Source organism: Strix aluco, chromosome 5, assembly GCF_031877795.1.
Source record: "Strix aluco isolate bStrAlu1 chromosome 5, bStrAlu1.hap1, whole genome shotgun sequence".
NCBI classification, from domain to species: Eukaryota; Metazoa; Chordata; class Aves; order Strigiformes; family Strigidae; genus Strix; species Strix aluco.
The window spans coordinates 84,196,981-84,221,705 of record NC_133935.1 but is presented as its reverse complement, the minus strand read 5'-3'; the positions used below and the strand labels follow the sequence as shown (position 1 = coordinate 84,221,705).

Here is a 24,725-nt window from a genome sequence, read left to right as displayed (position 1 = left end):
CTCCAGACTTGTATTGCATTGTATCATAGCTCTGCCATCAGCAGGAAACCTGGAAACCAGACATGAGAAAGGGAAAGACAAGTATTTTAACAGTGTTTAACTTGCAAACCTGACCTGCTGCTCTAATGAAGTTGTCCCTTGTCTTACATATTTTTAAAGTGAGTGGATATGTGACTTTCTCCAAAACACATCACACACATGCTCAGATATGTATGCATATGTATCTATAAAAAATGTGTACTAAATAACCTGTGGACTGTAAAATAAAACCCTAAAAATCTGTTATCCAGATATTTAATTGACTCCACTAAAGCTTTTTATCATTTGGTAGGATGTTGTCAGTCCAAGGCCTAACTTATGTTCGTTTGGAGGCTCACTCGACTGCATGATATCCCCATGACAAAAGCCACCAGCATAGCTAGCTGACATCCTCTGTAGGGAATCGCAAAGCCACGTGGCAATATAGACCGAATTATTTTGTGAGCAATAGATCTGACCTCTCTGTGTAATATTGGTGACCCATTGGGACTAAGAGCACAGGGGAATCTGTCTTGTTGCTTTCTGGTTTTCTGTGATCATCCATCTAAGAACTTCTACCACAATAAGGTGGTTCTACCACAATAAGCACGTATTTTTAGAAGCTGTCAAAATAGCATAGATCTGAAAAAGTGGAATCCTGAAAGGAAATGCAGCTTGAGAATATCTTATTGAAGCTATAACCCTACCTGAAACACAGCTGGACTGTTGGAGGAGTTTATTTTACATAAATTTACATGATTTAGGTCATCACTGCTAGTTACTCAAGAGTTCGTTATTTTAAGTGCAACCACAGTTAGGCAACAGAATTGCAGTAAACCAGTTCTTTATTCATACTTTCTGAAATTCTGTAAAACTTTATTATCAAACCTGCAGCATGCAGAATACTGCCAAGTTTATTATAGGGTAATGTTCTCCAAAAAACAGATGCCTAAATGATGGATCTTTCATCTGCAACAAGCTTAATTTACATAAGAGTTGAGCTGCAAACTCTCCAGAGATTGAATTTTCTTGGGAAAACTATGCACACACACATACACAATCAGACTTTAAAAAGATAATGGCACCAAGGGAGGAGAGGAGAAGAAGGTATTAGCAAATCCATTGATACGCTTTTTATTGACCTGGTTGAAGACAAGAAGTTAGGCAAGGGCCGTGTTGGTGTTCCCCTAAGCTCACTGGGGACCTGTAGTTGCTGCTGTAACATGAATATGTCTTTTTTTAAAACTGCTCAAGCTCCTTGGGAGTTGTGAAAAAAAGCTAGATCTCTAAACCAGGACTTTGCTATTAGCTACAATTAAACTACAATTCTGCCCTATGTAGTTTCCAAGAATGCATCTTTTTTTTACAGTATTGTGTTTGGTGGATATTCAGGAGCTTTAATTTTTAATAGGGTTTTTCTTGTACAGCTAAATCAGACCATGTGAAGAAACTTTTGAACTTTGGGTGCTATTTAGTGGAGAGCTACTCAGACTTTGATAATTTAGATTACTGTCTTCATAGTGTTTGCCCACAATAGCTGAATAATGGGGTTCATTAACCTCCCTGTGTAGGCATATCCAAATTGTTTGCCTCTAGCCTTGGCTCCCTACGTGTGGCTGGGGAGGAAAGGATTGGCTTTTTATTGACTTGTCAAGCCGTAGGTTTGCATTACCAGCCAAGTAGCTCATGACCCATTCCATTTATTTCACTGTTTTGTGGTGGGGAAACAGGTAAAGGAATCCTGCTGGAAGCCCCTCCTTCTGCACGTTTTTATGAATAAGAGCAGTGTTTGGAGCAGTTCAGGCACCGTGACCAAATCCTCCAAAAGACGTAATGCAAGCAGCATGGGGCTATTGTGGGACACAGCTGTGGGCGGTGTTGGTTACCCTGCGAGACGTTGCTTATTCAACAGAAAGCTCTGGAGGAGAACTTATTGTGGAATTAAAGAGGAGGGAAAAAGTGATACTTCAAGGAGAAAAATGTAGAAGGGTAAACCACTGTTTGGGAAAATTAAACAATAGAGTCCGGGCAGTGAAAGTCTGTGTTTATTGCAGTACTAATGGGTATCCCAATTATTTTACAGTGTAGCACTTAGCAGAGAAAGACCGTGTTAACCCCGTGCGTTAACCGAACTAACACTCTGGGTGTCAATCCAACTGTAAGACGAAAAAGAGTATGTAATGGTGAAATCCTTTTTGATATGATCAATAGACCACCTAAGTGAGACGGCAGAGTAATGAAAAATGATCTTGCTCCTCTCCAAGGCTGCAGAGGTGTGCTTGAGGAATTCCAGTGATCTTTACAGCTTTCATAAATCTTTGTGCACATTTGTGTGTGTGTATATACATACTCGCATTTTTCTGGTCTTGTAGTCTTTTATAAGAGCTGGAGGACTGATTTTCAACGCTTTTTTAAATGCTGAATGTATTTTAATGGAGATATTGTCTTGGGTATGATTCATATCCCTTTCCCGATTGTTCTTTTTGAGTGTAACATATTGGCCTCGATCCTGCAGTAAAATCCCCATGTGTGGTCTTGTATCCATCCAAAAGTCTCCTTCACTTCAGTGGAGGTTCCCCAGCCTCTCCCTTGCTGCAGGATTGCAGCTTTTACATGAAAAAAAAATGAAAAATACCATATCCCTTTTACCAAAACAAGTAAATGATCATTCTTGTTTATATTTCTAGAGGTGATTTAGAAGAGTTTTTTCTTCCTTGAGTGTGAGTTATTTCCAACTTCAGATGTAGTCCTTAGCTTTTTTCTTCTTTTTTTAAATTAATGAAGCCACCCCAACTAATTATTCATCCTGTTTATGGTAGGTGGTAGGCTGTGGCAAATTATTTTCATTTTGCTGCTGGCCACATTGGGTGATGACTGCAAAAGTGAATCCATAAAAAGGCTTGAGTCATTAGAAAGCAAAACAACCTACTGTGAGATTCTTTGATTTTGCTGCTTATTGCTCAAGAGTAAAAAAAATTGTATACCACAATTAAAAAAAAAAATACTTCAGGCAGGTTTAGACACATAAGCAAATTGCTTGTGTAAATGGGCATGAGCAGCTGCCCTTATAAAGCACAACAGAAACCAATCAAATATGCGTGAAAGATTAGAAAGGCAGATGGGTATTTGTTTAAAAAATAGACTTTGCCTCCACAGAAGATGACTTCAAGAGTAGGGTACTCATTTGTCCTTGTCTTGGACAGAGGTACTTCTTTTTTATTCACTCTTTTATTGACGTTTTTAAACAAAAGTGAGTAAACTATATAGACCCAAGGACTCACAATATAGTTGCTGGGAGCTGGATGTGGCCAGGAGGGCCAAGTATCCATCCATAGACAGAAAGGAAAAAGATGGTCCTACCTGAAATTAGTAAAGTTGTCCTGTGATCAGTTGATCTGTAGCTGTACAGAGCCTCCAAGTTCAAGACTGGTGTGTTTGCTTGATTCTTACAAAAACATGTCTCAGTAACAAGCTAGAAATTACAGTTTTAGAGGTTTCTAAACCCATGCTGGCATAATTTTCTGGTAGTTAATAAAGTTCATATTCTACACTAGTTCCCATTAAAGAGGGTAGATGTAGGACTGGTTTATGGGCAAGCTTCTAGACCATGCATTCCATACCATTTCCCAAAACAAATGAAAATAAAGAGCAGTTTGCAAGGAACACGTAAGAGAAAGTTTGCAAAGAGCTCATTGGGATAAACATGTTTTACCAGCTTCTGGTTTTGCTGTTGAGAGCTCAGCAGAAGGGGATAATGCCAGGTGGTTTTCATATTGAAGCTCTGAGCAGCATGTTGTTGATGATAAGAGAGAAAAGAAGATGAAAGATACCAAGAAGCCACGCTACCAGCTCAGTTTTGTTTTGTCAGACTGGCGATGAACCATCCGGAGACATTAAGTCAGAAATGGTGAGAAAGAATGGGAGGGAGATTTAGGAGTCATTGGCAGAAAGGTGTTTGTGGTTGTTGGGAGAAATACGCTGGTGTAACAGATACAGAGGGCGGAGGCCAAGAGCAGAACTCTGTTTCACTTAAAGTAATGGAAAAATAAACATTAGAAAGCCTGTAATTCAATTTCAAGAGTGCAAACATCCATAAACGAAAGGAGTTTTGTAGAAATGTCAGCTGGACTGAAGACCTAATGGATTCAAAAGTGGTGTTTTCTGCCTGTGGGAAGGGGGCACTTGTAGCAAAATGACTACAGAGTGAATTGTATGAATAGCTCCTTCCAAAAGGATGTTGGGAATAAGCATCGTACCTCTAGGACAAAAGGACTGTTAGCAAAGAAATTATGTCTTCAAGGCAAAAGACTGTGGAGGTTAAGTCAGGCTTGGCAGAAGTCAAGCTGAATTAAATGTTGTGAAGGATATTGAGCAAATAAGAAAGAAGGGAAGACGGAGGACCATGGAAATGATGACAGGGAGAAGATGAAGGATAATATAGGTATAATCCAAGAACAGAAAGAATACTTTCCTTCTGATCCTGTGTTCATTCTCTCCTTTACTGAGCACTAGGACAAGATGGATAACAACAGTAGGTTGATGGTGGTGGAAATTACCATAATGAATTGGGAAACAAAATATAGGGAAGTCAGGGAATGGGGTAATCTTTCTCCCAAGTTCTAGAAGAACTGGGTCATGAATATGCAGACTCAGTGATAAGTAATTTTTCATAAATTTCTTTTTATTTTAAAATGCAATGTTTGTTCAATCTGTTTTAAATAAATAATAAATAGAAGTGCTGAAGAAGGGAAGAAAGGGAAAGTGATCTAGACACCTGGTGACAGCAGTGCACATAGCTATAAAATAAATTTTGAAGGAAGAGCCGATTAAAGGCTTGGGAGTAATGGAACGAAGCACAAAACGGAAGTAAACCATACCAATAGGCTTGATATCCATCTTTGATAAAGGAACTGATTTTTCTAGGTTAGCCTAGTCGAGTTGGCAGTCCCTTCAAGAGATGCGGCTGGCAACAGCTGATTTTTTGCCATTCATCTCAGCTATTTGCTTCCACCACCAATGCTGAGAGCAGCTGCCTCCACCTCCCACTGCAGACTGATTTCTTCTGGACTGGGGAAACAGTCGCTGAGTGCAGGATCAAATCGCTTCCCTCCAAGGGAAAGTCTCAGCTGGGATGGAGAAGAGACGAGACACCCTACTCTCACCTGCGTAGATGGAATAAAGTTGACATCTGTCCTACCATTGGAAGAAGGAATGCTCTCTTCTGGATGAATAAAAGATGGCAAATTTGAGCTGGATTTCAGGAAAACATTTAATACTATGACACAGGACGTTCATAGTGAAGCTGACAAAGACGGGATTAGCAGTAAGGAACTAGCTTAAAGGAAGATAGCAACTGAGAGTTGTAAGAGAGCTTATCTAACCAGACAGGAGGTTACTAGTGAACATGCTCAAGGATGTATTTCAGGACTGGTTTGATTTAATAGTTTCATTTAAAATTTTGTCACAGAAGGAGGTAAACTGATGCTTTTTGTTGGCAGTAAGGTTGAAGGATCATGTCAGTACAAATGAGGATCTGATGATTGTCTAGAAAGAACTGGATCCCCTTGAATAGAAGGAAAAAAATGGTATTTAATTCAGTAAATGAAAAATTGCAGTTATGGTTTTGCATTTGAAGTGTACCAATAGCAACTTCAGCCAGAAGTAAAGAGCTGATCAGTAGGTGTGTCGCTATGGTAGGTGCGTGGGTGAGGGATCATTAGTTGATCGCAGTATGATGGAGTTGCCAACACGATACAAGTGTGACTGTAGGATGCATTGCAAGAGATACTTTTAGCAGAGAGAGCGCAAGTGTCTGGGTCATCATATGAGAATCTATTGATACTTCATCTGAAATGTTACTTTCAATTCTTGAAGGCAGCTTGTGTTCAGGAGGGATGAATTGGGAAGAGGAGGTGCAGAGGAGGGCTTGGAGCACTGTTCGGGGGAGCATAGGGGGTCTGTGTTACAATAGGAGAGGAGAGCAACTTCGCGTGTTTAGTCTAGCATGTGAAGAGGGGATATGATTGCTGGCTACAAATACCTCAGGCAAGTAAATATTTTAGAGGGAAAAAGCAATTTAAGCTAAAGAACAATGTTGGCACAAAAGCAAATGGGACTTAATTGGCTATGAATGTAGGCTGGAAATTGGAAGAGCTTGCTGTGCCACCAGAGCAGTGAGATCCTGGAACAGGGTAATGGTGGGGACTAAAAGATTAACCGGTTTTAAGATGAAGCTCAATAAACTTGTGAATGGGATTAGGTGACAGGATGCCTGTGAAATCACTAGACTCATTTGCCCAGAAGGGATGTTTGTGAGGTTTTGCCATAGTGATGAAGTGGAGAAAGGGCTGTTGAGCGTCATGGGCACCACTGAAGGTCAACACACTTACGTGGAAGTTGTGCCACCAGGCAGCATCTACAGAAATGGACAATACCTTGGAGTAAGTGTTCAAAGTTCATTTTCCTTGATAGAGGAGAATATCACATTGCCGGCAATTTATCACATGAAAATATTTATATTTTTTTAATTTCAAGTTTAAGTACTGAAGTCTTTTCACTTGCAAAATTGCTAGGGGCTCTGCTGGAGGTTTGATACATTTTGGAACTCTGCAAATGCACAAGTTGATCACAGTGTGTATTCGTGGAGCTTGTATTTGCCAATATGACTTGTTTGCACAGAATAAAACATTCGGCAGGGTGTAAGAGATAAAAACTAAATTTCCCTTTCTAAAAGTAATATGGGAATTAGCCTACATTACAGAGCTTAAATTACACTGATTCTCCTCCAGGGTTGGAATAAAATTTTCAAAATCACCTCTAATCTGTGAAGAATCTAAACCATATGGAAATCTTCCTAATTCCCCTGGGTGTTTTTGACACTCTTACCAATATGTCTGAGAATATTTTGTTTTTTCCTGGTGCAACAATCTCAGGTCCAGGTGTGAAATTTTTCAGTAATAAAATAGTTACACCACTTAACTTTATAGCGTTGATGAATTTGTATCAATAAGGGAATATAAATGCTAATAGATAATAATATAATAATCCATGTGAGTTGTACTAGTTTTAATTATGCCAGTGCAGTTGATGGTGTCATTTACCTACGTACAAAGACCCCTTTAGCTCCTGCTCCTTGCTTAAAAAGGAGTCATAGGTTCAGAAGAGAATTAGGACTTTTCAAATGTTGTTTTTCCTTTGGGCAGAGAAACAGCTTCGTTGGAGCTCTGCCTCTGAGAAGCAAAGATTGCTGTGATGTTTTACTAGACCTTTCGAAGTACTGATACAGCATTTTTTTGGAGCTCATCACCCATAGCAATCATTCAGCCCTGTGGCTCATATCCTATTTTTGAAAAGCCATTTCCTTTCGGTGCACATGTCTTTTCCCTGTGTTTATATGAAGCAGTCAATGGGGCTTTCAGCCGTAAGGATCAGAATGAAATGAAATAAATTACTTCCAAAGATAGGAAACCATTTCACACCTTGGAGCCTCATTTTGCTTCAGATGTAGCGTGTTACAGCTCATGCCAGTTAGAGCCGATTATAAACCAGCTGACCTGTCGCGACACTTAAAATCTTGGTAGGATTTGCACTTTGCCTGCAAGCCGACACTCCGTTTTCATCCTGTTTGGGTTTGGATCTGTAGCTGTGAATGAGGTGATTGCCCTGGAGTAATGATTAAAATGGGTTTTCATTCACTCTACTGTTATGAAGAGGTGTATTGATACATGCGTTCAGTTGTAAATACGTTGGGGTTCTGTAAGAAATAGAGTTCCTGCTAGCATTCGAAAAGAAATCCAAAGTGAATTTAGGTTGGACACAACCAGATACACAGTGTTTACATTAATTCTGGTTTTTTTTTTAAAGGGAGTGGTAGCCTTTAGTTATAGACATTCTTATTACCACATCTATTCCAAGGGTTTTCTCACACTGCTTCACTCTGGAGGAACTATTTTGATTCAAAAACAACTTTTAATTGACTTTTTATCTTTCAGTGTAGAACGTGTTTGTGATACATTGCCAGGCAAGCAGCCTGCAGAGAAGTGTAATTCTTGTCTCAGGACTCCAAGTGTGTTGATAGGGGTTGATATTCATTTGTATTTGATTACCTCAAAAAATACTAATCCAGGCTCAGTTTTAGAGTTTTCGGATTGGGATGGGGAAGGAGGTGAAATTTTGTCATATTTAATGTTGTATTTACAGCCTTTTAATACACAAGTGGTGATTTTGGAAGCATATGAAAAACACATTTGGGAAGGAAAGTAGCAATATATGTACGGTAATGTCCAAATGTAGAGTTTCAATCCTAGCAGGGACCTAGGCACCAGGAGGATCGAAGCTTTGCTGTAGTGAGTGCCGCCTACTTGCAGTGTGCTCTGTGCCTCACTTTTCCTGTCTATAAAATAGAGCTCATAAATCTTGCCATCATTTACATAGTGTTTTGATATCAGGTTTCTCTCCAAGTCTGAAGTAACATTAATTATTAGTCGTGGGACTGCTATTTCCCTTTGATTTCTCCCCACCTCCATATTGCCATGTATGCAGCCCCTTCTTTGGGAAGGAGGACAGGCTAAACCACCCTCGCTGAGATTACTCCATCACCTCTAATGGTGCAGCACGAAGCCATTCATTTCTCTACTCTGGAGCCTAAAGTCTCTGAACTTTATTAGCCCAAGGGAGTGGTAGGCCCAAGCGTGCTCCGAAATGCCGATCTCCTGTTTTGATAACTGAGCTCTAAAATCAAGATAAACAAGCTGCCCTATATACTGAACATGTCCTAATTGCACACTTCAAGCAAACAAGCCAATCGATGAGTGTGTGTCGCCCGCTAATGAATATTTGTAGTTTTGGAAGATTTCATATTGATGTTCCATGTAGCTTCTGCAGTTATTAGCAGAGTGGCTTCAAAGACCCTCCTCAGGAGGAGGACTTGGCTTTATCTAGACAAGAAACTGTGTAATTTAATTTCATATGTTAGCTGGGCATGGTCACTCATTCAAATTGTATTAGCTAATACTTCTTTAAAACTGTTTACACTGTGTGCAAAGTTGAATTAGCTAATACGTTTCCTAGTCTAGACTCAGGGAGGGTTGACTCCCTGAAGAACTCATAGCAGGACTTTGTTTACTTGCAGGAGGTAGAAGAGAGGGGCGGGGAAACAAGGGGTAATGATGTTTGAAACCGTCCAAATGACTTTTGCTGTGCCAAATATTTTGCTGTCTTGTCCCTCTCCTTGCTTTTATTATTGCTAAGATTTTTTTTATTGAGAGGTGACTCTCAAGTCCTAAGGGTGACTTTGCAAACCATGAGAGTTTTGCCACCAACCAAGGTCTTAGGTGTTCAGCGCTGGCAGCCAGGGCTCTCTGTGGAAGCAGTGGAAGGAGGAAGGCACAGAATAAGCATCTGAGTTGGGGTGGCCAGTCTGGCAGGAGCCCCAGGGAGCCACACACTAAGACTTTCATTGAACCAGAAACGTACCATGGGCATTCAAGAGCCAAAGAGAAATGGGAGATAACAGTGGGTTTTCAGATGTACCCCACTAACAGGAGAAAGAGACTGGATTTGAAGTGTAGGTTGCTCCCAGGATGACCTAATAATACAACTTCCTTCTGCAAGTCACAGACATAAATGTTGTCTGTACTTTGACTCACAGTCTAGCACCTTACTGACACATATAAAGAGCCTGAGCTCCCAGATTAGGTACCTGAAGCAATCACTAGGACATCAAGTGATAGGAATGTCTTCAGTGTTGCTGATAGAAAATTATCTAACACCTTTAGATTCTGCTCCATTCTTAAGTTTCTAAACTTCCTTGGTTTTGTTCTTCTTCCCCTAGTCACTCATAGTAAGTCTCAGAAGGTAGGTGTGATGCTACAGTCAGCAGGTAAGGCAGGAATACCAAACCCATTGCTCTGTTTCCATTTACTAAGTCTGTTTTTACTATAACTTGCCATAGTTCTGATTTAGTAGTGCAAGTGACATATCTTTTTTGACATAACGCTTAGGGATATGGTGTAATTGGGAACTGTCAATGTTAGGTTAATGGTTGGACTGGATGATCTTCAAGGTCTTTTCCAACCTAGACGATTCTGGGATCTGTGATCTTGGGAGAAAAACACTATTGTCTCAGCCAAGCATTAAATACGGTGTAATTCCAAACCTTTCTGAAATGATGGCTTGGATTATTGACTTGAAATGCAGAGTGCCTCCAGTCGTAGTGATACTGCCTTTTGAATATCGTAAGAGAGTTGCGGTAAATTCTAAAGTTGAATGTAAAATTCCCATTGATGGTGGAGCTGGACTTTCCTGATTCTCAGGAGTTGTTGGAATTTGATTTTCGTCATGGTTTTCCTACTGATGTCTTTGGGTTTTGCTTTCTTAAGCTCTCCTCTCTGGAACGTCTAACCTTTCTTTAAATCACCTTCTTCCTACAGTCACATCACAAACCAGTTGCACTCCTACAGTTACCATTCAAATATAAATTAGTTCAATGATTTACCAAAATGTGGTAAAACAAATAGACCTATCCTGTGTTTTGTTTGAGGTTTGGGGTTTTTTTTGTTTTCTAAAACATCCTTTTGCTTCTCTTTATGTTTCTAATCTAGAGCCTTATAGTAAGGGCTTTATCTGCCTTGTCCATTAAATGGCATGCACATCAATAGCACTGTGTATCAACATTCATTAATAAATGTTGGGTCCTCTACGTATCCCCCTTCCTGGGCAAGATTATTCTATACTGTGTATTTACTAGAGCTACATCCTGTCTACTTCAGCTACTCGAGTAAGTAGCAATATTTTAACTGCTGAGTATATAGTGTGCGTCATTTATTTGTCCTGACTAGATCCACTGCTGGTTTCATAAACATTTGGGGAAAGAAATACCAAGCTAGCAAATATTTGGAGAACCCCCTAATGCAGGATCTTAAGAGGATGATATCGTCTCTCAGTTTGAAGATTAAAATCAGTGCTGTTCACAGCTGATTAACTTTCCTTTCTAATATTTCCCACAAATTGAGCTAATGTAATAAAACTTAACGAAACAAGGTTTAGTAAAGCCACAGAGAATATTTATACGACAAAAAGCTATAAAATGGTTCAGGCTGTCCTGGCATTCACTTTGTAATGGCTCTGTGCTTTATCATGTCCAAAGAATGGGTGTAGCAGTGACAACACTCCTTGTGTTGGGTTGAAACAGCCTCTGCTGACTCAAAGGTGATGTGAATTAGTTGCTCTGTGTTTTCCTTATATCTAGTAGGTGATCAATCATTGCTTTCTTTCCCATCAACTCCAACCAGTTCTCCTCTTTTTGGTCCTTCAGAGTCATCAGCAAAGTGGTGCCAGCTCCAGAGGCCAAACCTTCTACTCCTGTGAGCCGGCCCAAAACACCTCCGCCTGTGCCGTCACCGGTCCCAGCTCCAGTTCATGTCACCCCTCCTCCAGCTCCAGCTCCTCCTCCTCCACAGGCTACTGTCTCACCAGTCCTGATCCCACCACCCTCTCCAGCTGTCTCGGCAGCAGGAGGCTCCAAAGCTCCGGTTAGGAGCGTGGTGACCGAGACCGTCAGTACTTATGTGGTAAGTAACACACACTGCCGTGTTTTGACCCAGTGCCAGTGACCTTCATTTCTTGAATTGTTGAGCTCCTGGGTGACTCATCATCTCAAACTGATGGTACCTGGACTTGTGATGTTGCTCTCTATTAAGCTACTCTTTATCCAGCCCTTGCTTCCATGCGTGTGTTTTGACGGGTTAATAACTTAATCAAAACACTACTACTTGGACTGAATTTTTTCTTTGCTCCAATTTCAGTGTTTAAATTTCTTCTAACAAGTCCATTTATATCCCATTTGGTATTTTTTGCTACCTTAGCTAGAGCATTTTATTTTAGGAGGTGGAGATTTTTTTTATAGATGCTTTCATAAGTGCTGAATTGAAACCTCAAATGTCAAACTCGCCATAGATTTTGCTGTCAGTCAGGTAAAGTACAAAACCCTCATACAACATCAAGAATTTGACTTAGCCCTCATTTGAAATGTGGAGAGTCCGCTAATCTCTTTTCTGGGTTCCTCAACACACAGAAATTGCAAATGTTTGTGCATCTCAGAAAGTCTGTAGATAGTTCATTAGTCTACAGTTCATTAGTCTGTTTGACATATGCTCTGAACTTGGCCTCTGTCTGGTAGCTTTAAGACTTCTTCCTTCTTCTAGAAAAGTCTCCCATCTAACATGGTGTAGGAACTACAGTCTCTAAAAGAACACGGATATACCTCTGGGCAGGACTAGGATTGCTGCGCCACTGAAAATTTTTGCTTTAGATGCAATGTGAAATGGAAGTCCTGGCCGTTTCTGATCATTGCAGAGCAGCAGATGCCATTACCAGCATTAGCAGTGTTGCTATCCTCCCTGTCCTGGCTAAGTTCCAGCTTGGTGGTGACACCTTGCTTATCTCTAGTGGGTGGCAGTTTAAAACTCTCAGCATTTAAAACACCTAAAACTTGCCTTTATTACAGAGTTTCCTGTGCTTTAATTGCAACATATACATGATTTTTTCTCTTTTGAATTCCTGGTTTTATAATGATTCCTAGTGTAAATCTACCCTGCCGTTTCTAATGGAAAAGGTGCTCTTCCCTGCTGGACTTAAACTGTTGTATCATGTTACTGGTCTCTATTTAAACAGCTGCTACATTTCACTCCCGAGTTAGTTACAGCACCAGACGACCTCACATAGGCTGTGCGTATCTGTAGAGTGCAGGATACTCATCCTCACCTTCCGTGTCACAGGCGTAAATGCAGTGTCACGTATTACAGTAGTGTCCAGAAGCTTGGAAATTCACTCTAAGAGAGAAACATTTCCAAAATGCTGCACGACATCCCATTCTCTTCAGTAAGCGTTAAAAGCAAATAATTTAGAGATTATGTTAAGGTTGCCTAGGTACTTCTAGTAGTAATACTGTTAGCACCTTATGGAGGTACATCAGAGGACATGTAGACTCCGGGTTCTGTCTTTCTTTTACAACATTATAGTTGTAACCGGGGCTTTATAGCATTAGGATCAAACAGGCAGAGAGACTCCTGATGTGAGACATTTGTAAGTCAAAAAGCTGAGAGAGAGGCTGGGCAAGAAGGGAATAATTAATAACTATTAGCCTATTGTATGAAGGGAATCCAGGACGCAGAATGATGAAATGACTTTCCCCAGGTCGCACAGGAAAGCTCTTCTAGAGATAAGCTTGGAGCCAGTGTGACAGGGGTGCGCAACTCCCTTCTGCAGGGGAGGACAGGAGGATGATTTTATAGTTTACATGGAAAACATACGATGTGGGATCTCCCTGTAGGATAGCATCTCAGTAAGTGTGCTCTGATCATTAACTCTCAGCGGTTTGTACTAAAATAGTACTCAGCAATCACATACTGTCCCTCCTTCCACGACCCTTGGCTCATTAAGGAATGAGAAGTTACGCAATATTTTTAACATCCTCATTTAGCAGCCCAAGATCTTGTTTAACAAACAGGCAGAGGTTTCAATGATTATAGACCACCGGGCCCTTCTGCAGCCCCTGAAAGCCTGAGACAGGTATTCTGCAGACAAAATCCCCCCTGAGAAACTAAGTTTGGGAAAGTTAGGGTATCTCTTGTAATGGGGCAACATCAGGCAGCGCTGCCTACACCTGGCACCTCCAGTGCCCTGGATGGGTGTCTGCCAAGTGCTGGTGCCATGCTGGAGGACGGTGCTGGTGCAGCTGGATCGCTCAAGCAGGTTGTAAAGGGCTGGAGCTGTCAGCCCAGCAGCCCACAGCATGGCTTCTCTGCAGCGCCGTGGCACAGCGTCTCCTCCTCCCCCAGCAGGATTACCCGACAGAAATCATAGAATGGTTTGGGTTGGAGGGGACCCCTGTCCCCTGGGCAGGGACACCTTCCACTAGCCCAGGTTGCTCAAAGCCCTGTCCAACCTGGCCTTGAACCCTTCCAAATGACTATGGACCTTTTCACGCCAGGCGCAGACAGTTTACCTGCAGAACAGATGCTTCTCTACCAACTTAAAACAACTTTGCAGATGTGAGATTAGATGCATAGATAGGAATGTTTATTGCAATCAATCAGCTTTAAAATGAAGTTCATTTTATGATGTTGTCTACTCCATATCGCTGTTGGGAAGGGAATTGCTCCCTGCTTAATATTTCTGGGCTTTGTATTTTCTAGTTTTAAATGACAAAAAAATTCAGGGCTTTAAGAAGAGTCAGTCAAGATGTGTTGGTTGCGGCTCTGGTACATTCCTATTGATTTTTCAGGAAGTGGTGTAAGATGTACAGACCACCGTGTAGTGGCTTTTTTTTTTCCTAAAAGTATTTCAGGCTTTCCACCTACTACTTTTTAATATCATTTTTTAAGCTGTATAAATAGCAAAATGTTATTGCCTTAGATATGTGTAAATGCACAAAAGCCGAGAACGAAACTGTTTATATTTTTGAGATTCAGTGATAATATGCAAATCTTCATAAAGAAATGATGAAATCAGGGTAATACCCCAGACATTTTGTACTTTGTATTGTTAATTGCACTTCTTTGGGTGGATTTCATGACGTTTTGCATGTATGTTTTTACCAAAGAGCTGTTAAAGAATCCACTATGAAATATAAAAATACGAATAATGGGTCTAGCAGGATATCAACATAAAAGAAAATCATGAAGCTCTAAATATGATAAATCCAGTGAGCAGCTGCCGAATACTGTAAATGATCTGCCTTTCTTGTTTCGTTTACCCTTTAGTAAATTGTACTGTGACATAAATGTCATAAGGGGAATGGAAAGTTACTGAGTAACAACTTTTTTTATATCCTGATCTTATCAGCTAGTTGAAGTTGAAGACTTTGGCTAATAAGTAATATGGCAATATATACACATGGCACTGTATATTTTACATGCATACAGGACTGTTATCTTACGCAGGGGGCTGCCGTTGCTCATTCTTGCCATTAACAGGGTAGAATTTAAAAAGTCACGATAGTATAGACAGAGGAGGAATTGTGTCCTTAAGCCCTGGCTGCTATATGTGAATGCTTGCGCTTAGGTCGGGTGGTATAACTGGCTTTACTGGTTTACAGGACAATACAGAAAAATGCGTGCTTTTGTTGTCATGTACAGTATACAAAAATCAATTAAACATAACGCCGAGCACTTATGATCAGAGATTCATAAATAACAACAGTGACCGCTGGACGGTTTTGTTGGATAAGCAATAAACTTTTTTTTTTTTTTTTTTTTTTTTTTTAATGTCAATTTTGCTGCCTGTTTAGCCCTGAAAACCAGCTAACTTTCCTTTTCTTTGCACCAGATCCGAGATGAGTGGGGTAACCAGATCTGGATCTGTCCTGGCTGTAACAAGCCAGATGATGGCAGTCCAATGATAGGTTGTGATGACTGCGATGATTGGTATCACTGGTAAGTTGCTCTCATCCATCCTGTTCTTCTGTTCCCTGGCAGATTGTGACTATATTATTAAAACCTTTTTTTTTCCAGCAGTTCATGATGCTGGGAATATTTGAATGGCTTCGCTATGTCCAATTTAATAATCTGGAAGATATTTTTTCTCTGTTTCTCTGGAATTTGAAAAAGCAGATTTTAAGCTCTGAAGGAGAGTTACTTTTTAATTAATGGGCATTGGTGATAACAGTTGTTTTTGAAACTGCTGGGAAATATTGCTGACACCGGTAATTTTGTGAGAACTACAGGATTATGAGCACAGTGTATACAGATAGACATTTCAAATTATGAAGCATTGTACGAACAGTAATATAAACGTCAGCTCTTATAAAAGGGTTGGAGGGAATTAATCACTTTTTAGGCTTTTTCTTAAACAGCTACATAAAATCGTAAGGTTTTTTGCAGATGTGTTGAAGAAGCATTCAAAATTATTTTAAATCTAGCCTATTATACCTGAAAGAGAGCTCATATTTTCTGTTAAAATAACGTTTCTTATCTGAGTGTCCTTTAGATTTTTTTTTTTGTTTCAAAGCAAGTGTTTTTTAGGTTTCTGTTTGATCATTATATTCATTAAGATAATGATAATATAATTGCTGTATTAATTTGAAGGCCAGATCCTGTCTCCCAATGAAAAGTTTCCTTTTTTTGGGTAAGAAACAAAAGTAACGTTACTCCACTGAGATGATACGATATTTTCCTGTCCTTCACAGGCCTTGTGTTGGGATTACAACCGCACCCCCAGAAGAGATACAATGGTTCTGCTCCAAGTGTGCCAACAAAAAGAAGGATAAAAAACACAAGAAAAGGAAGCACAGGGCGCACTGAAGACTTCTTCAGCGGACTGAAGTCGTGCGGTCGCCGTGGCACCTTCTTCCCTGACTCGGTTGCAGGGGGGATCCAGCCTGCTCGTGTCTCACCCTCCTCACCGGCCGTTAGGGTTATGACTGGAGGGAATTGGGAGCGAGGAGATGCTCTCTGTCAGGGGCTGTTGCGTTTCACAGACCGTCCGAGCCCAGGGGGTTGGATTTTGGTACATCCTGATGCTGTCTTTCACCTACCGAGGGATATTTGCACAGTGCACTATGAAGACTTCGGTAGTTCATGGTACCGCTCCCGCTCCTGTGGCTCGGCAGCAACAAAGATGAATGTTGTAAATACAGATATCTGTCCTATTCTTTCTCGATTTGTTATTATTCCCTCTTGGACCTTTGCAGTAAGGTGCTGAGAGGAGGAGAAAATGTAAATTGCAGTAAGTTGTAAACTGAGGAGACCTTCTGGAATGATTTCTGTAGTCTGGATACAGTTCAGCCTCTACTCCTGCTGAGCCAGATAATCATAATGTGGAAATAAAAAGTGGCTGGTAAATATTTTTGTGACGAGAATATATGAAGCTTTTTTCCTTGATTTTTAGTACTAACATGAATAAACACGTTCAAGCTTTTGTGATATATCTTCTATTTTTAAAAAAAAAGTTTCTATTGTGTCAATTTTTTTCTTCCGTGTGAATTTATTTCGGTGGACCTGTAATATATTTTATACTTTGTTTTTTGTTTTTTAGTCTTTGTCAGTGTACCTTTTCATTGCTTGTACATTTCATTGGTGTGTAAAAACACTTCCCATTAAAAGATTTTCACACGTGTAAATACCTGATATTTATAAAGTACCTTTTTTTTTAATTAATTTTTAGGGCTTGAGGATTTTTATTTTTGTTTGCTGGAGAATACAAACCTAGCAGCTATTAAAAGCCCGTGCGATGTACGCCTGTCCTTATGGCTTTAAGGGATTGGCGAGATCTGCCCCAGTGGTGCGTGCACACGGAGTCGGCCAGCACCATAATTAGGCCTCGATTCAGATACTTAAACATGTGGTAACTTCTTAAGGAGTGAGTAATCCTATTGCCTTCAAGGAGCCTGTTCCCACACTTGGTTATACATGTGCTTAAATGCCTTCTGAATTGAGAGCTTAGGCCAGGGGGCTCTGCGCTCTTAATGGCAGCAACAGCGTGTTAATCTGTAGCTGGAACTGACTTTTGTTTTCTTTTTTCCTTTTTTTTTAACAAGTGGTAGTGAGTTTGTCAGAACAATCAGGCTCGTGTTTAGATGAAGGAGATGCAGAATGGCGTTGAGGCCAGAAGATGCATTGCTCTGCTTTGTGTACCCGCTTGGAAAGACCAATAAAGTGAATATGAGTTGTACTCCCTGCTGAAAATGAGGGGGGAAATTGCAGAGAAAAAAAAGTCAGTATTAGATATTATAGTGCCACGGGTCTCAGAGCTAAATAGAATATAAGACTAAATCCGGAAAAAAATTTATACCTTATGTTTCCAAAGCGATTTCAGACCTCACTGGTTAATTTGGGGATATTTCTACTTGAAACCATACAGTGAGAAACATTTGATGTTTGAGAATATGGCCCTTTAACCTGTTGTGCAGATACTAAGAGTTATTTTTTAAATGCATCCAAATTGATATTAATGAGAATGAATTAGTCATGTTTTTAAAAGTACCAGTCTAGTTAGGGAAATGAGGCTTTGCTGATAGAACTGTTAAATTGCAAATCAGTGGAGATATGGATGAAATTGGTTTATTAAAAGTGCACTGTTACCTTCTTTGTTCAATGCCACCTCATTTATATTCTGTCCCTGCTAATAACCAGTCAAGAAAGTTCTTCGATTTGATTATTTTATTTTATTTTATTTTGAATTGTTGGATGTTGCAAACCTGATTATTGTTTTTTTCCCACGTGTAATGTGCAGACATACGTAATACACAGTCTTTGGTCATTTCTGGTTGCAATAATAAAGAACTAGCTTTTGGTAAGTTGTTTATCCATTTCCTCCTCCCCTCCATTAATCAGAACTTCTCACATTTAATCGACTAAATTATTGAAGGTGTCGTGGGAGGGCCAAACTTTGCTGTTTCAACGGCCGTTCACTATTTCTGTGCGTGCTTGTGCGTTGCTGCCACCGGGTTGATTTCCTACCCTGGGTTTTATGATTTTATAAATGACCCCTGTGGCAATAAAACCAAAGCATCATTTTCAGGAGGCTTGTGTGGCTGACGGGATTAGTAACGGGAGAAGGGGCCCTTCACCTCCGGGTCATCGGTTTGAAGCCAGCCCTGGTCCGTAGCCATGCAGAGCTTGCCTCCCCTTTCACTTAACGCTGGTGTCTGTCAGGAATCGGTGGTGTAAGAGAATAATCAGCTTCCAAAAATAGTTACCCCCGAGCAGCCGTGTGGCATGGACCTTCCTTACAGCCCCTCATACCACCCAACACCAAGCAAGCCCAGCTGCCTCCCCAGATGTTTGTATTTGCTGCTATAACTTCATGGGTTGTGTTTCTTCTCCATGAACTCTGCCAGAGTTAGGGCTGCTCCCTTGATTCGCTGCTTGATTTTATGGTTGGGCATTTGTGTTCCTCTGAATCCTTTTATGATTTGGGTTTTGGGCACCACCATCCATGGGAAGAGGGCACGACGGGTGGGTTGCAGGTTGGTTTGCTTGTTGGATGTCATGGGAGAGCGTCACTCTCTCTGAATGGTTTTCCTGCCTTGGAGGGCAGCTTCATCCAAGAGGAAAGGCAGTTGTGAGCACTGCCTCTGGAGAACATCTGTTTCCACAGGTAGTTGGAGTAGAACTGGTTAAAAGTTTAGAAAGTAAAGAATTAAAGAGTTTTCAGTGAGGAGAGGACTCACCATCTGCCAGCAGTGTAAGGAGAAGACAGATACCATTTTCCCCCCTTTACTGATGCACCATACGTAGTGGTTTTAAGCAGCACAGCAAGTATTGGTAGCAAATATTCAAGAAAAGAGCGTAAAAACTATTCCATGAGAAAAACTTGTTGAATCCTGCCTTTACTCTGGAGCCAGATTATTATCTGGAGTCAGTTGGGAGTCAGTTGGAGCTGTGTCAGTTTACACCAGCCCAGGAGCTGCCCACTCGTGCGGCCGATGTTGGGGCTGGGGAGCAGCTCCGTTTATTGTGAAACGAGGCGGGTTTTTTTATCCTTTTTATCCTGCAAATCCTCCTGTAGGGCAGCCTGTGCCTGCAGGTCGCTGGAGTAGACAGCAGTGTTTGCTGCAAAGCATGTTAGTCATTAGGCAAAATTGCAACTTGTTAATGAGTTTTGTGCCCAGAAAAATCTATGATGTTAATATCAAGACAGTAAGCACAAAGCTCAGAAGTAGAAGAAACCATCTTGACTACTGATTTTTATTGGAGGGCAGAGATATAAATGCAGAGCATCCATCCCCGGAGTAATGGGGATGCACTTTTCCTGAGATAATCTTCCTTCAGGGCTGTATGTCGTGCTCAAAGCATCATTTCTCTGCTTGACAAGGTGTTTCTCTTCTGAAGGTGTCCGCAGCTAAGTACAGTGAGGATCTTTATGCTCTGCAACTGATTTGTGATTCCAAATGTCCTGGAAGAGAAAGGGAATAAAAAACCCTGAATCGGAGGGTATCAGAGCCTGCTGACTTTGTCTGGGCTTTCCAGAGATAAAATATAGTGTATTACTTCACTGTATCACCTAAACCTTCTTTGTTCTCCTTTCAATAGGACGATTAAACAAAGACCTACTAACCAAATTAAAGTATAAAATGAACGCTGAGATATGGAAACCTTGCCAGGAAGAATGTTAATGAATGAAGTTCACTAAAGGCATGCTGGCTAAGTTTTCAATACAAATAGTTTTATGGCCAATCTCTTTAGATCATAGCAGTTTTCTTTAGAAGTTTTAAGTCTCAAAAGTAGATGAGTTTCCTTCGCCAGGGAATGAATTAGATAATGCTCTGAATAAACTCCCTCTTCGCAGTCTTGTCACTCATGCTACTTAGGAAACTCTCCCTTTCTTCTGAGGACTTTTGGATCAGCTGTAACCTAAAAAGTAGAAAGCTGCTATTAATCCATGTGTGCTGTATGGCAGAGGAGGCTGTAACGGGAGATTTACGGCCAGCAAACAGCTCGTACCTGGCTGATGTGAGCAGAAGCCTTTAAAGGTGAGCTATGGCAGCTGATCCTGGTGTGCTTTCCCTCAAAGGTGCTGTTTCAGCCTGTTTTAAGATTTTCACCGGGTGAAGGGGGGACAGACTTTTTAATAGAGCCTGTAGCTCTATTAAAGGGGTAATCATTTTAAACTAAAGGAGGGTAGATTCAGACTGGATATAAGGAAGAAATTTTTTGTGATGAGGGTGGTGAGACACTGGCACAGGTTGCCCAGAGAAGCTGTGGCTGCCCCCTCCCTGGAAGGGTTCAAGGCCAGGTTGGATGAGGCTTTGGGCAACCTGGGCTAGTGGAAGGTGTCCCTGCCCATGGCAGGGGGGTTGGAACTGCATGGTCTTTAAGGTCCCTTCCAACCCAAACCATCCTGTGATTCTAAGCTTCAGCTCTTTGTGCTTATGGAGTGACCTTTTGCCCCAGGACTTCAAATCCTCTGATGTTATCCAGAGGGAGAGAGGAGAGCTGGGGGCTGCCAGACCACCATGCCCCCTTTGCCCACTCCCCCTTGCCAGTCTCCCCCTTAATTTTCCTTCCAGCCCTTGTTTGTTCCAGAGACCCTGACCCTTAACTCAGGTTTCTGGTGGCCAGTGCCAAAACCACAGCAGCTCAGTGACTGTTGGCTGCCTTGAACAAATGGGGACTTACATTGAAATGCGGCAGCAACAAGCAGGTGCTGATAGTTGAGATTTAGTGGAATATTGCTGCCTCGAGCTATGACCAAGGAGGCCAACTTTTCAAAAAGCAGAATGTCAAGTAAACCCAGGATAGGTGGAAGATCTTCAACGTATTTTTTAAAACACAAGGAGAAAATCCTTTCTAATGAATACACAGCTTCTGGTTGTGTTCTCGGTGTGAGGATTCCCATAAGGACTTTGGAACAGATTTATAAAACCAAACAGAAAATAATTAGATTATTTTATTGCCTAAACGGGGAGATGAGAGAGAAAGTGACTTAAAACACATTTACAAAAATTTAGGTTTCATCACCTGTCACAAGTAGAAATCTGGTTTATAAATTAGAATGTCTTGCCTGTCAATTCCTCCCTAAGCCAGTGTGGTTTTGACAACTTACTGTGCCTGTCATTTGCTTACTGTGGGACTAATGATAAGTGTGATGGGGTGTCACCGTCCCACCACCCTGGTGTCACACAGGGCCTCCAGCACTGCTGCTGCTGCTTAGTTGCATGCAGGAGACCTTCAGTCTTCTTCCTTCACCATCTTCTGATCCCTCCCCAAATTGGGGACTGGGCACTATTTGCTGCAGATTTTTTAAATTTGGCATCCAAATAAAAAACAGAACCAATTTTCCTTATGCAGAAACAAATTAGGAAATAGGGGCAGAGAATAGTGTGCAATTGTTTATTTTCAATTGAGGTGTCATTTCCAGCACTTTTCTAATAAGTGCTGTAGTGAGCGTCATGTTTAGGGTATACATCTGCTTGTAGATTTTGTGGTCCACATGGTAGCCATTGCACATATTCAAAGGGAGAAACATCGTCTTGTTACTGTGAAAGCTGACAGTTCTCAGCTCTGTCATGGCTTTACTGGTGCATTCGGGTGCAGGATCGGTGCGTGTCCCAGTTTCCATCTGCAGGAGGAGGATAACGTTTCCTGCTCTGGCAGCTCTGCTTCAGCCTTGGACCCAGGTGATGTGAAGCTTGTAAAGACAGCCCAGACCTTCTCACAGGTTAATTAACTAGAATAACACCCTTCTCACAAGGTGGATAAAACTGCAGAGCTATTAGGAGCTCCCCCACTGCCGGGTCTGTCCTTGAACCTGCTCCTCAACTGAGCCTTTCTCTGAACTTCTGAGCTTGTGTTTTCATTGAGGCTGGGAGCTGGAAACCATCTACTACACTTCTGAACCAGACAGATCCTTTGGCTTTGCAGGTTTTAGCTGACCCTCTTCCAACAAGTTTTCCAACATAAACTCAACCCTCTTTTCATCCACTGATTTTGAGCCTTTCTGTGAAAGGAGCCTGGCTGGGCTCACATTGAGACCTTATTTTGCTCCTAGCTCTTTTTTTTTTCTTCCAGGGATATGTGGTGGGGTTTATCTGAGAAACAACTTCTTGCTTAAAATTACTTCAGGGATGTCAAAATACACCTCTCATAATTCGTACAATAGCTGCCTTCTCTGGGCTTTGTGGGCTGTGAAATGTCTGAGTTAGTGCTTGGAGTTGGCATGTATTAAGATGCTGAGGATGAAGTGATGCTGTTGTTCTCTATACTTTCAGCAAAGACAGATGCTCAGTCAAGCCCAAAATCCAGGCCTTGGCCTCAGTATCTAATAACCCAGCCCGACCCTTGACTCTCAGTGCCACCTACTTTCTAAAAGGCTGGATTTGCAGCGCCACAGCTCAGGAGGAAGGAAGCACATCCCTTCAACCCTCCCAGTTGCCACTGGCTAAATGCTGCGTTTATTTGCTTTCAGGATTGCTTTGGCCTAACCAAAAAAAAAAAAAAAAAAAAAATAAAATTCCCAAAGCAAGGTTCAGCGATTTTGTGTTGAGGATCCCACTGAAGGTGTCGTAGCTATCTAATATGTGAGATGATGTTTAGGGAATATAATCACAACCTATGCAAAGTCTTGTTCTGGACCATCAACAGAGACCCTTGGAGATGCTTTGGTTTGGTGAATGGTTTGCAGTGGAGACATCTCTTTCAAATTTACTGAAGTTAAACTTCAGATGTCATATGTATGTCCTGTCTGGGACATTTTTTAAGTCTACCTGGAGGGTTCATAACAAACATGGCAAAGCCATAAGCTCAAGTAACCATTGCAGTGCATCCACTTAACCTTTATTCAGACTCTATTTACTCATTTTAATCAGATCACAAGGGATCTATTTTGCAAAACCCTTGGGTCCCTTAGAATTGGGAAAAAATCTCCTGCCAACCAACCCCTTTGGAAGCTGATCCTGCTCGATTTGATTCTCTATGTCTGTTGTTTCTGTGCTCTGCAAGATTTGTATACATGACCTGTGGGGACCAGAAGGATGGACTGTTTCTGCTCTGTGCTTCCAAGTCACAGTGATTCCAATTCAAATGTGGTTAAGATGACTATTCGGGTGTTTTGAAGACAATGTATGTGCCTCCCCTTTCAAGCAAGGATGCACCTGGGCCATGGACGACAGAAATGTGCTCAGGAACATGACAAGCTTGTCCTTTCTGGGTAGCCTCTAGTTCAGCATCTGCTAAAGCAAATATGCTTTGAAAGGAGTAAATCTGAAGTGCATTCATTCTTTCAGCCGTAGCACACAAGGTATCGTGGCTACATGATGAAACCAATGTTCAGGACCTTGTGGAGCCTTTTTCTTCTATTACTGTGGTAACAAAAGTGCAGGAGAAACAGGTAGTTCTTACATGATCCATACTGCTGGTGCCAAAGTTTCAGCTGTCCTCTATATACATGGCAGTGACCTTTCCAGCAGTTTGAGTCTTTTCTCCACATCTGGCCAAACACTGATTCTTCTGTACCACTGAGAGAATTGACTTATTTTTCTTAGCGTAGCTCCTATGAATATGGAAAATTAGATTCATTTGTCCTTAAATAGTCTAATAATTATGTGATATTTTCACTCTTTTGAGAGTCTTGGATGGGAGAAGGATGAAGGGGCAAGCAGAGGTTGAAATGCTAGAAACTACTGAGAAAGCACACAGTTTGAGTAGATCTGTCCAGCGTAAGAACGGCTCAATTCCACCTTCACTCTTAATCACCTGCATTGCAGGCTTCGGAGTTCATCATTTGCCCAGTGCAGGTCCAGCTCATCTCTGCACTCAGAATCTTTGGAAAACTTAATTCTTCAGAGTTAAAACAGGCGCAGTTTGCAACTTCTTGCAAGCACATTCAAGGGCAGATCTGCTATTACTAACGATAGTTAGGCCCAAGGTGAGCTTTTGGCAGGTATCAAATCCTCCTTTCAAGCCAAGAAGTTCCCACTACTAGAGAGCAACACTATGGTCTACTTAAGTTTTGTAAGCCGTTAATGAGTCACTTGATATCAGCCAGATCAGTTCGCTTACATGGAAAGGGCTCTTATTTCTCCTGGTGGCATTGACTTTGGCGTGTAGAGCAGGGGAGCACAGAGCTCCAGTGACTGATCCTTCCTACACTCGCTTGCACAAGGGTACGGCAGCACGATGGACTCATCTCAGATTCCTTCGGGAGGTGGTGACAGAGCTCCACCTTAATGAGTTCATTGCCCTGCCAGCATTCTTCCCACACCCAGG

General features: G+C 41.3%; 1 protein-coding gene across 2 annotated transcripts in view; it reads left to right on the top strand.

Annotated features, from left to right (window-relative positions):
* The window catches only part of TAF3 (TATA-box binding protein associated factor 3), a 125,758-nt gene extending 107,445 nt beyond the window's left edge, over positions 1-18,313 (top strand). For both annotated transcript variants that reach the window (XM_074828039.1, XM_074828038.1), the window contains 3 exons: positions 11,333-11,588; positions 15,346-15,452; positions 16,205-18,313. In XM_074828039.1, coding sequence (XP_074684140.1) covers positions 11,333-11,588; positions 15,346-15,452; positions 16,205-16,319 — 478 coding nt within the window. In that variant the 3' untranslated portion in view covers positions 16,320-18,313. The remainder of the gene's footprint in view (positions 1-11,332; positions 11,589-15,345; positions 15,453-16,204) is intronic.
* The last annotated feature ends 6,412 nt before the right edge of the window (positions 18,314-24,725 follow it).